Raw genomic sequence first — 13,162 nt, forward strand, 5'->3', positions numbered from 1 at the left:
ACCTTTTCTCCCCTCCAGACTACATATCTACAATTTCATCTCCTCCTTCCGAACAGGAACCCCATCCTGCACCTCCCCAAACTCTCCCAAATCCCACTCCCCCACACAGGTAAAATCATACTCAGCCTTCTGCAGACTATCCCTCTGCGCCCGCAGAAACGCATCCATCTCGCACCACCCATCAGTCCTGAACGAACACTCCGGCAGACTCTTATGTAGCGGCACCGTGCGCTGATTAAGCAGGAAATGCACGTACCCAGTCTCCCCTGTATCCTTCACATAAGTATCCTGATGAGGATCGTGGGTACGATAAGGGTTGATCCTATGTGGAGCGCGGATAATCTCGATATTAAGACGGCCGGCGAAGGGGATGATTTTTGCTGTTTGGAAATCGTGGTCGCGGGGTAAGTGAGTCTCATTCGTATCAGTGTAATCTGGGAATGGGAGGTCAGCGAACTGCCGTAGTCCGAAGGCAGTGAGGACACCGAGGAAGATCTTGTCGTGGACGAAGTCGAAGTAGAGGGATTGGTTTGTGGGGAAGGTGGTTGGGTTGGTGTTCAGGGTGAGGTTCGCGGCAGAGGATGATCCTTCTGTTGAGAATGAGCGGTTCTCGACGCGTGCGAGGAATTCTTCTACCCAGGTGATGCCCATTGCGCGACTGATGGGACATTGGAAGCCTGCGTTGCCGCCGAAGGTGAGGTCGTAGGTGTAGGAGAATCCCTCCCATTCGGGGAAGGTGAAGAGGGCGCACCAGGGGCTGTAGCCGAGGGCGACGGTTTCGTAGGCGCAGAGGGTTTGCGCGGTGAAGGTGTCGTTGGTGGTCCAGTGGTATTTGGTGGAGAGGTGGTTGAGGTGGTGGGTTCGGTGGGCGAGGTAGTGGGATTTCCATTTTGTGACGGTGTTGGATACGTAGTCATCAAAGGAGATGTTCATGGCGTTGGGACAGGCGTTTTTGGCTTGGAGAGAGGTGTTGAAGCTCTGCTCTTCGATCATGGCGAGTAGGTTCGCGTGCTCGTCCCAGTCTAGGTGGAAGAATCCCGCGAGGAAGTTCTCGGCGCTTTTGAGCATGCGGTCTTGAGTGGTGGTGCGTGCGACGATCTTGGTTCCGGGAGTGTAGAGATGGCCGTAGTTGAAGAAGTTGAGAATGCCGCTTTCTAAAAGGTCTTCTCGTCCGCGGGGGGTGAGGATGTTGGAGCCCAGGGTGTAGGTCCAGTTGTGGATGAAGGAGAGTTCGTCGCTGAATATGGCGCCGTGGGATGTAGCGTTGGTGAGGGTTCTGGCCCAGTTGGCGAAGTCGTCGCCTTCGTCTTTGTTGGGATAGCGTGAGCCATGTCGGTGTAGCATGTGCATTTGTGTGATGTTTGAGCCTTTGGGGCGTGGGTATTCGTCGACACCGAATCCGTCGGATCGGGGGTAGTACGGACTGTCGGGCTATGTAGCCGTTTGTTGGAAGTAAGCACGGAGTGTATTTACCTCAAGATGCCCATGTGATGGAAGATATTGCGGTCTTTGGCTCCGTGGATAGGCTGCGATGTCTCCAACGGATGGTTGGCTGTGTAGGTGGCCGGGTTGCCAAAGGGAGCAGGATTCGTCTGCGCCAGAAACGGCGCAGCTCCGGTCGCCGTGTATCCTGAACTGTTAGTCGAGCAGACGGAAAAGGGAGGGTGAATACCTTGGAAGCTTTGTGGTCGGGTTTTGAACCATTCTGGTTCTGTGGTGGTGGGTGCCACTCCTATCACATACTGATCGTTGGCCGAGACATACGAGACAGCCAGCAGAACGAGACTACCCCAAGTAATGTGGAGTCTCATCTTTGGAATCATTTTGGAAAACAGTGAAGAAAGATGCATTTGAGCTGGGATTAAGATGCAGCTCAACGGCTATTTACGTCAGTGCATCTGCCATGAAAAGACCCTGGAGGAGGGTGCTCGCTTCATGTCACCAATCCCAATTGGCACTTGGCATCTATGTCTAACTCCAATATGACGAGGATCGAGTACCGTGATGAGGGGAATGCGACATATTGGAAACGATGATTCGGGTGAACCGTGGATGGCGTCTCCGCACTTGGCCTTCTTACCTCATCAGCTGCTAATGCTGGTACCTGTTATCATTTAATCTTCTCGAATCGAGAACTTCAAATAATATCGACAAGCGTTGAATTCGTCTGTTTGTGAAAGACCGAACCAACACGTTGGCTGCTAGTATCTATTTCCGACCGACCGATGAAAGAGCGGTGGCTTGAGAATAGCCGCTTGTGGATCTTCACAAATCAGACGGTCGCAGAAGAGAAGGGCCATTCTCAGAAAACAGTACGGGAAAGCCCGAGAACTGATGGTCAGTCAATAATGGCTGCAAAATAGCCACCCTGGGGCAATCCAATCGAAGCATACAACACATGCAGATGCGTCTGCAATGCATCCATGCGACTAATTGCATAGTGTCGCGGCCTTGAAGCCTCACTGCTGTGGCTCAGTCATCACTATTGGAAAGCGTGCGTAATATTCGCATCTTGCTGCAGCACAATGAGGGCAGTCTGCATAGCGTCTGAGATTGTGGCTTGGTCAGGCCATGCGAGTAGGAAAGGCGGATCTAAGATCTACCCGATCGTGGTTGTAACAGTCGATCAAGCTAATGGCGATGGAGGAGATGTGGAACATGTTAGATTGGCGCTACATGACACACCAAGTTCGCGCCTTCCGGACTTGGACTGCTTGTTTCCTCACTTGCTGTAACCTCTCTTAGGGCAAGCCTAGTTAAAGCCAACGCTACCTCGTCAAACATGGACGACAACTCAAACTTCTTATTTGCTCCTCGGTTCTACAAGGACGAACATTTCTCTTGGTAGTCGGTACGTCACAGAAACCATCTAAATAAGATTTCCGGGTGCGGCTGGAGAGGGGAAGCTAAGGGTGGGTTTCCAGCTCGTGGCAGATGATGATAGGCGCCGAGGGAAATCGATCGGCTCTCAGCTGAAGAATGTGGATTGAGGAACAGCCGAAAACGGGGTCATAACATCGGAGGAGCTGAGGGGACCCCTCCTTCTTATCAGTTGCTTGGCTTTATTAAAGTGTTTCCGAAGACATCGTCCATCCTCATTCCTTCCATTTCTTCAACCCCACTTCCGTACTACCGTTTCCTATCAACATCTCCGAAAATTATCAAGATGCCTGCAAGTACATACCAAATATAACTGACTGCCATTGTGACACTGGCTTCTAACTATATCTAAATTTTATCAAACAGACCATATTTGTTCGTTTCCCATCAGTATACGAGAATGATATAACCGCACTGATTAATTATATCTTCCTGTCTAGTTGATTGAATTCCAACTCTCGAATACTCCTGCTAATGGTGATGATCTAGGCCAGGCAGGAGACACGTAAGTTCAATTCAGTCTAAAACCAAGCGAAGCATCATCTAACAAAACCATCGGGTTATAGCGACAGCCCCATTATCACTGCCATCAGTCTCGCTGTTAATGAACGTGGCCTTGAGATTGGAGAGTGCTATTCATAGCCAACCGTCAGACGATTGCGATACATCGTATTCAGTGATGTATGTTTAGTATCCTGTTTATTTACAAGAAGGGGTACAGTATTTTTGGCTAACAAAACGATTGTATTAAGTGCCACAATATCCGAAGATATCAGTTGCGACGAATTTAAGAGTGCACTTGAGGAGGCTTGGGATGGTTCGGGGGATAATCTCGGAGACCCCCTCCCTGAGGCTGATATCAAAGTCCAGAAATCTGACCAGTAATGCGCAAGTTGATCTACTTTACATGTTTTAGATAGTACATATTAGGGCCCTATGTAGAGGTCTATGTGGTAAGCGATGTTATCTTTACAGTGGTAGAGGTGTTCCTATATAGTATTAACTCATGTACGAGACGACAACCTCGCCGCTGGCCCTCACAAAGAAGGGAGAGAAGAAACAATAAGAAATGGAAAGCACAAGGGGAGTGTATCAACTCAAGGGCATGAAGTACGTTTCGAATCATTAGAGGTAGTCTATTTGATCAACGACAGTGCGTGAGGAAAGTAATGCCACAGGTTAGTAATCTGGTGGATGCCTAATGGCTCGTTCATGATTCCTTTTATCTTGGAGAAGAAGTATTTACTACAGCAGCATGTGCTGTGTTTCTACTGAATAATAATCACTTCCTAGACGGAACTCAGCCTCTTCCCTCGGGATCCAAGCAGATGAGCAGAACGCCACCGCAATGGGATATCACATGCAGCACTGGTTATGGCACGCAAGGAACACCGCCAAATCTGATATGTCTCCGGAGAACCGCACCACCCCAATGCGCTTCGTCCGATATTATGCTCCTTGTTGCAGGTTAGCCACTGAAAGCAAGTGGATATATCGGAATTGTGCATACACCGACCAAGAGATGATGAATCCCGCAAGTTGAGCCACAGTCCATGGCCCGCCCCTGAATGCTATATAAAGTCCCACGATATCGCACATCCACCTTTCATCTCATCTTCATCTTCACCATTCTCTTTCAGACGCCACGCGCCCGTTCTTCATCATGGAGTGCTCAGCAACCTGGATCAACTCAACCACCGTCAACGAGATCGACGTCCGCAACTCCGGCGCGTTCACAACCCTCCCGGTGCGGATCAGCAAATACAACGAAATCGCCATCACTGCCGCGCAAAAGCTCGCTTGTATCTGGGATACTATTCGCTGTGGCGGTGTGTCGTCCCGGCCTGTCAATGTCGGAAGAAATCTGCTTCCCTTGGTGGTCCCGGAGGCATTGCCGGATAGAATGGCAACGGCTGTGAAGTTGATTGAATTGGGCCATTTGTGTGATGGTATGTGCTGTCCTCATCTCTATTGCACACAGCTAATAATGTAGCCTTTTCCGATCAATTGGACTCGCAGAGCAGGGCGGAAGTCTACAACATGCTGACCAGATGTATGGATCGGTGCTCTGTCGCTTCAGCTTCGTCGTGCTCTTGTCCTAGTGCATGCAACAGGGAGTTTGGCGACAGACAGGCCCAGCTGCGGACTCTGATCTATGAGGTGGCTACTGAAGCTATCCAGTTCGATCGTGAACAGGGTATGCTTATCCTTGAGCTTCTCGGGAAATCTGTCGCACCGGAGCCAATGTCATTTGGATGCAGGAAGAGCTCAGCGTTTAGGTACGTCGCCGACTTCCACACCTCAAAACTCCATTCTAACAGACATAGAACTTTCTGGCCCATCCTCGAGTTCGCCATAGGCATGAAACTAACCGAAATGGACCGCATGGTCCTCCGCGACATCAAGACCGTAGTGGATGAATACCACATGCTGAACGACGAGTACTGGGGTGCGAACACCACCACCGCAGCATCCTACCAAACCGACTTTTGCAGAATGCCAAATCTCCCTTTTCAAGGAAAAGAAGGACTGAAAAGCAGAATCATGGACCTCGAATTCCGCTACCGCTCTCTCCAAGCAGACATCTACGGAAAATACCCCGTCGAGTCGATGCGACTCCGCCGGTGGATCGAAGCAGCCGGAATGGCAATGGCAGGCTACAACTACTGGCGTGCCTTATCCTCATCTGGCCCCTGCAACAACTCATCCAGCGCCTGCTCATGCTCCCCCTCCGAATGGACACGAGTCACCACCCCAGCCTCCACCATGTCCTTCTCATCATCCCCACACACATACTCCGGCACCTACGAGCGCAGCGAATCCACAACCCTCACCGCCGTGACCAACTACATCAGCTCCATGCCCCCGTCTCCCTCAGTCCAGATCCTCAACATGGCCCCCTCCGCCTTAAACACATGGACCCGTGCCCCACCCCCAGCAGTCAAATGCATCTCGACTCTCATCACCTCCCTGCAAAACGCAACTACAACCCTAACCGACATCACCGCGGACAACACCCACCGCTACAACCAGCCCACTGCGCACGCCGTCTTCGGCACCATGCAGGCTACCAACAGCGCCTACTACACCTTCATCCAGTCGGTATCGGAGGCACGCGCCCTAGCCAACCCTGCCCTCGCAACAGATATCCTCTTGAATGGCTTCAACCGTCTATACGCCGGACACAGCCGAGAACTGAACTGGAAATACAACGCGTGCATCCCATCCGAAGCCGAATATCTCTCCGTCGTCGACGACACCACCGGCTCCCTATACACACTCCTCGTCAAACTCCTCCAAGCTGAGAGCTGTATCCCCTTCCACTGCAAGCCCGATCTCACCCCCTTGGCTATCTTACTCGCTCGCTTCGTCCACGTGAAGGAAGACTATCTCTCGTTCCACAACCGAGACACCCAACTGAGCAAATCCAGCGATGCACGCGTCCTCTCGTACCCGGTTATTCGCCTCGCCAATATCAAACCGGACAGTCGGGCGCAGATCTCCCGATACCTCTTTGAAGGCAGCAAGGAGTCAACCAAGAGCAGTGGCTGCTCCTGCGCAGAGGAGAAGCGAGACCCCTGCGGCAACTCGGTGAACTACAGCTGCCTGGTTCTTCTGCTCCGCGAGTACGGAGCACTGGCCGCCACGAGGGACCTTCTCCGTGATATAGAAGATAAGATCGAGAAGGAGGTGGTGCAGGTAGAGAAGATGACGGGAGAAGTGAACCCGATGATGAGGCGGTTGATTGCTGGACTGCGTGAGGGGTTGCTTCCATGATCACCCCTCCTCTTCCTCCCCTATCACCCTTACTTACAGCCTACTACATATACAATTACGAAGTACATAACCAAGAAAAAGCATTATAGAATCGAATATAAATATATTGACTCTATAAAAGATATATAAAATATTCCCTCGAAAGTATTTCCCATCCCGAAAACTGAACTTCAACTCATTCCAGAAAAGTAGAGTTGAAAACATGACCATTCCCGAGTATTCCAATCCATTAAAGACAAAACCAAACCACCAACCTTACCAAACACCAGAACGGACCATCCAGTTCTCAATCATCATAATATTCAATGTCGTGCAGAGAGTGAGTGAGAAGGAAGAAAAGAAAGAAAGATGGAATATACGACCAAGGATAGGTAGGATTCGAGGTTCAAGTATCCGTTCATAGCAGTAAAGTAAAAAAAGGTGTCAGCGCCACGTGCAACGCAACGCAGTTCACGGGCATATCTCCCCCATTATTTATTTTTAGTTATTTTGTGGTGTTCTTTTTGTTGATATCGAATTGACTTGCGAGGTAGGTCGGTAGATAGATGGTATAGGGTAAGCGAGATAAGCGGTCACGGGTCCTTTTTTTTCTGGTATGTTGGATTTGAAGTGTGGAGATAGTCGGAGCGAGCATTGACTATCCCTCAATATTTCTTGATTGACATTGCAGATTGGCGGTTCAGCTTTGCATAAGATTGACGTGCATGGAATGGATAATGGAAAATCTCGGGTTTATATCTCGTGGGTTCTTCGCGGTGGGTCTTTACATGACCACGCAGCCGCCACCGGGGGAGCCAGCTATATTGTATTATAACTTCGTTAGTATGTTATTCTCTCTCTCTCTCTCTCTCTCTCTCTCTCATACCCCCCAGGGGTGTATTATGAAGGATGATTGGATGATAGGAAGGGGAAGGGGCATACCGCAAGAGACAGAGTCCTTAGCAACTTGGTAGGGAGACATGATGATTGATAGTGATTTGCGTTGCAAAAAAGTTTTCTTTTTGAAATGCTGGGTTTGTTTTTGTGATGAGGAGAAGAAGACGAAGAAGAAGTCGAGTTTGGGGGGTGGTTGAGGGGGTTTATATAGATGTCTTACTACATAGAGATCTCCTCCTGGGAGGTGTTTCTTTGATGTCTACATTAGTTCATGGTATGCGTCAGTATCTGTGCTATGGAAAAGACGTTCGGATCCGGATTCATCTGCATGTTCATGATTCAGGTGGTGCGGGTGATTGGATTGAGGTCCATTAAATGTGGATTCATGAATGAAATGAACCAATGTCACAAGGTCAATCCTGCTAAGGATAGGTGTAGATACCATTGCAGGTAGCTGATTTGATCGGAGATTGTCTAGACGGATTGTCGGGCAATGCAGGAGATAATCTGATTGGGGTGTCCCAGTCAATGCTATCTATGGCTCTATTGTTCCTGGTGAGGCAAGTCCGACAGAAGCTCTATCGAACCAGGGCGGGAATGGATGAATACGAAAGGTACCGGATTGTCGCGGTACCTGCTGAGATAGACTGTCTGCATCGGGAATGGATATAATGCAGATGGAAGTGTTGTGCATTGTGTGTAGGCAAATGCAGTCATGTGGGTACATACTCAGTCTAGAGCTGAAAGACATCTTTCACTCCAGGGCACACGAATAGTTGGAGCAGACTACATGTTCTGCCATGAGAATCCCCGGATTTCGGTGCATACTTTATCGACGGGCGGTGGCACCCAATCAGAACCACCCGCTTAGTATTGTTCTCGAGAACAATATCAACATCAACCACACTTCATTCGCTTCAATCAAAGAATAATTCATGGCTAGTAATCCCTAACTAACAAAGCGTGATAAATGGTAGTCTGCTAATCTCGTCAAATCAGGCCAATCAAGTGTAGATTGGCTCCGTAATCTCATTCAGCGTCAACCCCTCCTTCGCCACATCCTCCTCAATCAGGAACATCAAAGGCATCTCCACCAATGTACCCTTGACCTGGCTGAGCAGATCTTTGACTTGCCTGACTCCCTCCGGACCCGGAGGGAAGTCGTCGCGGACCACGTGCCCATACTTGTACCGAGCAGGTCTGGACTCGTCCTCGCCATACGCCTGCTTGTCCGCGTTGTGGAAGTAGTATCCGTAAAACTCCTTGTACGTGGCCCAGTTGCGCACGGTGTCATCCGGAACCGAGTGGAAGACCTTACGGAACACTTCCGTGTTCGTCCGAGCCCGCGTGTTCCACATACTGTGCAGCGTATCCGCCAGCGGATCGGCGACGACCTGGCTCTCGGGTGACTCAAAGTCGGTGGTGTTGGGAACGCCCACTGGCTCAAAGTTGCCATCTGGTCGCTCCGGGTCTTGGGGCGGCAGTAGTCCCAAGTGCTTGCGGAAGAGCTGGCGACGAAGGGAGGCGGCGAACCGGCTGGCGGTCCAGGGCTGGCCGTTCATGCGGGACTGCACAGGGGTGTAGTCCTCAATGATGATGGCAATTTCCGAGTCGTGAGTTCCCAGCTGAGAGCGATCATTCAAGTTGGCCGATCCGACAATGGCAACACGGTCGTCGGCGACCATCACCTGCATCTTGTTAGTCCTGCACTTATACCATATGAATGCTAACATACCTTGGAGTGAACATAGAGCTCCTCGGTGACAAACGCATCAATCTCAGCCTCCGGAGGTCCATTCCAGGGGACGTTGCGAATGTCCGGACCATTGAGCATGTAGCAGCTGCTCACACTATCCCACTGGCCAGACTTGCCGCCCACCTGCTGGGCAGCCTGCTGGTACTGCTGATAAGGCGCGGTGGTGTCGAAAGCTGCCCGAGGAGCACCGGGACCATAACTACCAGGGCCACCGGTCGCCACGTCCTGCTGCTTGCGGGCATCCTCGTAATTGACACCGCTCTGCTGTTCGGCCTGCATCAGCGGGCCACTGACATTGATGCGGTCGTAGTTGCGCAGGTTATAGAACCGGATGTAGTCCATCGGGTTGAAACCCTCCTTGGCAATCATCTCCATGATGCTGCTACCTCCACGGTTGATGCAGTTGTACTGGAACTCCATGATCGCGCGAGTACCAAGGGTAGACTCATCGCTCAAGTCTCCGGCAAAGCAAGGAACGGAGGGGATCACGACAATGATCTTGAACTTCTCCCCAGCACGGGCTGCGCGCAGAATACGCTCCACAATGGCAACACCAATCTTGTTCTCCACCGGCTTCTGGGCATCGCCAGTCGCCGTGATGAAGAACTGGTTCTCAATGTAGATAAAGTGCTGACTGTTGCGAATGACCGCCGCGTACGCATCCTGAATGGAGTGCTCGGTCGGGGTGCCGTTACTCCACTTCGAGCAGCTGCGCACGATCTGGCAAGTCATGTTACCACGGGGCTGACTGGCTTGACGGCCATGAGTGGAGAAACGATCCTGGTACTGATGGATCTGGCCTGCCAACTCGCCGCGCAGGACGTTGCCGTAGTCCATGAAGTTCTCACGCAGGCGGCGGGGGTTGAAGCCCCTCTCAGAGTCGCCATATCCGCCCGATGCATCGTGGATACCGCGGGTCTGCGAGTGATGGATCTCCTGGCTCGGAGGAGGCGGGTAGTACTGGGTCTGGCCTTGAGTCTGAGCTTGGGTAGGTGTATGGCTCTGCTGCTGCTGCTGCTGCGGCGGCGGATTGTACGCCTGATGAGACGTCTGCGCAGAACCCTGGGCTGGCGGAGGGCCAGGAGGGGGCGGAGGGAAGGAGTCACCACTGTAAGTGTAGTGCTGCTGCGGGTGGGCCGAGTACGCGGGAGGCTCCGAACTCTGCTGTTGCCAGCTGGGCTTTTCTTGACTGCCAGTGCTTTGCGTCTGGGGCTGGTTGTAGCCGGTAGGTTGTGCAGGCTGCTGTTGCCAGCTAGGTTTCTCCTGGCTACCGGTGTCTTGCGCCGGGGGTTGGTTGTAGCTGCTGGGCTGCGCAGTCTGTTGTTGCCAGCTGGGCTTCTCTTGGCTGCTCGGGTTGGGGGAGTGACTGACAGGGTAGCCACCCTGGGGTGCCGGTGCCTGCTGCTGCCAGGTTGGTGTCGCGGGGTTAGCACTGCTGGGAGGCTGAGTAGTAGCAACTCCGGTCTGCTGCTGCTGCCAGCTTGGGGTAGAAGAGCTGCTAGTACTGGGTGCATGGGCACTCTGCGACGGAGCTGCCTGTTGCTGCCAGCTGGGAGCGGGAGGACCAGGGTTCGCCCCAGGCTGGGGAGACGCAGCCTGCTGTTGCCAGCTTGGTGCAGGAGGGCCAGTGGCACCAGGCTGAGGGGATGCAGGCGGCTTCTGAGCCTGACCACCCTGTTGGGGACCTTGCTGCTGAGGACCCGAGGTGGGCCGGCCGTACAGGGACAATCTGGCGTATCTCGAGTTGTTGCGCGACTGGTACTTGGAGTCATAGATGAAGTTCCACCGCTGAACGAAGTGCTTCCTCAGATCTTCAACGACCGGACCGTGCAAGCTGACCGAGATGTCGGACCAGCCCATGCGAGAGGTGTCCTTCCGGTCCAGCTGGTTCTGCTCCCAGTGGGCAACGTCGTGGAAGTCGCTCACTCTGGCGTTGTTGTAGTCCTGACCAGGGAAGACAATCTTGTTCAGGTCCTGGCCATGCACGTCAGCGAGTTCATGCTGATTGGTGTCCCAGCGGCCAAAGCACATATCCAGACCCCCCATGAAGGCAATGCGGCCATCAATGAGGCAAAGCTTTTCGTGGTGAGCCCAGTACAGAATGACATCCTCGTGCATGCCGTAGATGCCCTTGATGGCATCTTCAGACATCTTGGCCAGGTTTCCGGCATCGAGAGACAGGTTCTGGAGAGACGTGTGGATGGACGCCTCGAGTTCCTGGCGGTCGGGAAGATGATCGGGGTGACGGAATACGGCAATATTTTCGTGGAGGTCTTCCAGATGGTGCTTGGTGTGATGGGAAGAGACTGCGAGTCAAATCAGCTGCCGGTTCACGCAAAGGACGCAGGAAACATACGGGTCAGTGCCTGGGTCACCTCCTTGTACACAATGATGTTCACCCGGACTCCGCGCTGCGCCGCAGCCAACAGCATCCGATCCAGCCGGTACTGTTCGTGCTTCGCCGGGGGACGTCTCAGGTAAAGCTCCGGAGAAAGCCACCCTAACATGTCTAGTCAGTCTCATACCCTCCAACACCGCGATCCCTGGGATACCTACAGTCCAGAATCCAGATATACTCCTTGGCGCTCTCCAATGCCTTGGACACCGCATAAAAGTAGGCACAACCGTCCACGTGCCACTTAACCTCGTTACCCTGACGCGGGGATGCAAAGCTCCCGAAGCGGTTCTCCGTCTGCGGCTTTGGTGCGCCATACTCGGCATAGGCCTGGGGGTCGAGCGCGGTACCCAATTTCTGTGCCACCTCATTGCCGAATTCCTCGAGCTTTCCAAACAAGCCGGAGAATTTGTCCTGCTTCTGGGGTTTCGACGGATGGGGTTGTTGTTGCTGAGGGGGAGGGTGTGGCTGGGACTGCGAGGGACCTTGGGACTGGTAGGTCTGGTTCGAAGTCTGAAGAAGAGGAACGGGGCGGTTAGTACCGGGGATCGGGCAAAGTGACCAGGTACAGACAGGCAACAACTTTCACATACATTGTAGTAGCTGGCGGACTGGGATTGCTGCGACTGCTGAGTCTGCTGGGAAGAGCCCTGTTGCGACTGGTGAGACTTGTAGGTCTGCTTGAGCTTCTTGAAAGTGTCACTCAGACCCCTGGAAGAGTCTCCGGAAGAGGCTCCCCGGGCGGAGTCCTGGTAGTACTGGCCATAAGCCAGGTCGTCTTCGGGGCGGGTCATGATACAGTGGGACACAAAAACAAAAAGGTAGAGAGAGAAGAGGTTTAATGATAGAGGTAGTATAACAGAGAATCCTCGCGGAGGATTACTTTTGAGGTGGTAGACGAGCAAACAACCCAGGGGGGAAACAGGAGCTATTAGTAGTAGAAATAGTGGGGAGGGGAGAAGAGAGGGAAGAAGGAAGAGGAGGGGATCAGCCCAGTGGAGACAGACAGACAGAAGAGAAAGAGAAAGATAGATGGATGATGGAGGGCGCGGCTGACGGGACTGACGACGAGCCCCGCCCCTCCAAGAAAGTCTCAAGTCAGTCAGTCAGTCATTCATTCATTCTCACTCCAGCTGTGTGCTCCAGGGAATCCACATTTAGGCTGCAATTATTATTATTATTTTTAATGAATAATCCCGACCGGGGATTCCAATGACTGATGGACTTCCCTGGTTGTTGCTTTTGCCTGGGGTCACTAGACATAGGGCAACCCCTCCATTGCATTTCCACGATGATCTCGATCCCAACTCATAAGTTAAACTAGTCAAGTCAGTCTAGTTTGATTCGGGGATGCAGGCTGGCCCGGCTTAGAAGTGGGGAACCATTTGGCTCGAATTGTGCCGTTGATGTGGCTGTGCAGTCCTGCCAAGTGTCTTCAACTAGTCTATTTAGTGTGATGGAGTAGGGGTTTCACTTTG

General features: G+C 52.3%; 3 protein-coding genes across 3 annotated transcripts; 1 reads left to right on the top strand and 2 right to left on the bottom strand.

The window, feature by feature from the left end:
* Positions 1–27: 27 nt before the first annotated feature.
* On the bottom strand, positions 28–1,811 carry BO87DRAFT_364954 (histidine phosphatase family protein; the record flags this gene model as incomplete). Its single annotated transcript, XM_025621776.1, has 3 exons — positions 28–1,423; positions 1,474–1,630; positions 1,673–1,811. The coding sequence occupies 3 exons, from the start codon at positions 1,809–1,811 to the stop codon at positions 28–30; spliced, it is 1,692 nt and encodes a 563-aa protein (XP_025476890.1).
* A 2,732-nt stretch (positions 1,812–4,543) lies between these two features.
* Positions 4,544–6,657, top strand: BO87DRAFT_461481 (uncharacterized protein; the record flags this gene model as incomplete). Its single annotated transcript, XM_025629090.1, has 3 exons — positions 4,544–4,829; positions 4,874–5,159; positions 5,208–6,657. The coding sequence occupies 3 exons, from the start codon at positions 4,544–4,546 to the stop codon at positions 6,655–6,657; spliced, it is 2,022 nt and encodes a 673-aa protein (XP_025476891.1).
* Positions 6,658–8,424: 1,767 nt separating this feature from the next.
* On the bottom strand, positions 8,425–12,693 carry pld2 (putative phospholipase D (PLD)). The gene is made up of 5 exons (XM_025623934.1): positions 12,278–12,693; positions 11,846–12,197; positions 11,646–11,789; positions 9,269–11,595; positions 8,425–9,221 (listed from the first exon to the last, which is right to left on the bottom strand). The coding sequence occupies exons 1-5, from the start codon at positions 12,476–12,478 to the stop codon at positions 8,538–8,540; spliced, it is 3,708 nt and encodes a 1,235-aa protein (XP_025476892.1). The 5' UTR covers positions 12,479–12,693; the 3' UTR covers positions 8,425–8,537.
* Between the last annotated feature and the right edge of the window lie 469 nt (positions 12,694–13,162).

Source organism: Aspergillus neoniger (assembly GCF_003184625.1).
Source record: "Aspergillus neoniger CBS 115656 unplaced genomic scaffold BO87scaffold_29, whole genome shotgun sequence".
Classification (NCBI taxonomy): Eukaryota; Fungi; Ascomycota; class Eurotiomycetes; order Eurotiales; family Aspergillaceae; genus Aspergillus; species Aspergillus neoniger.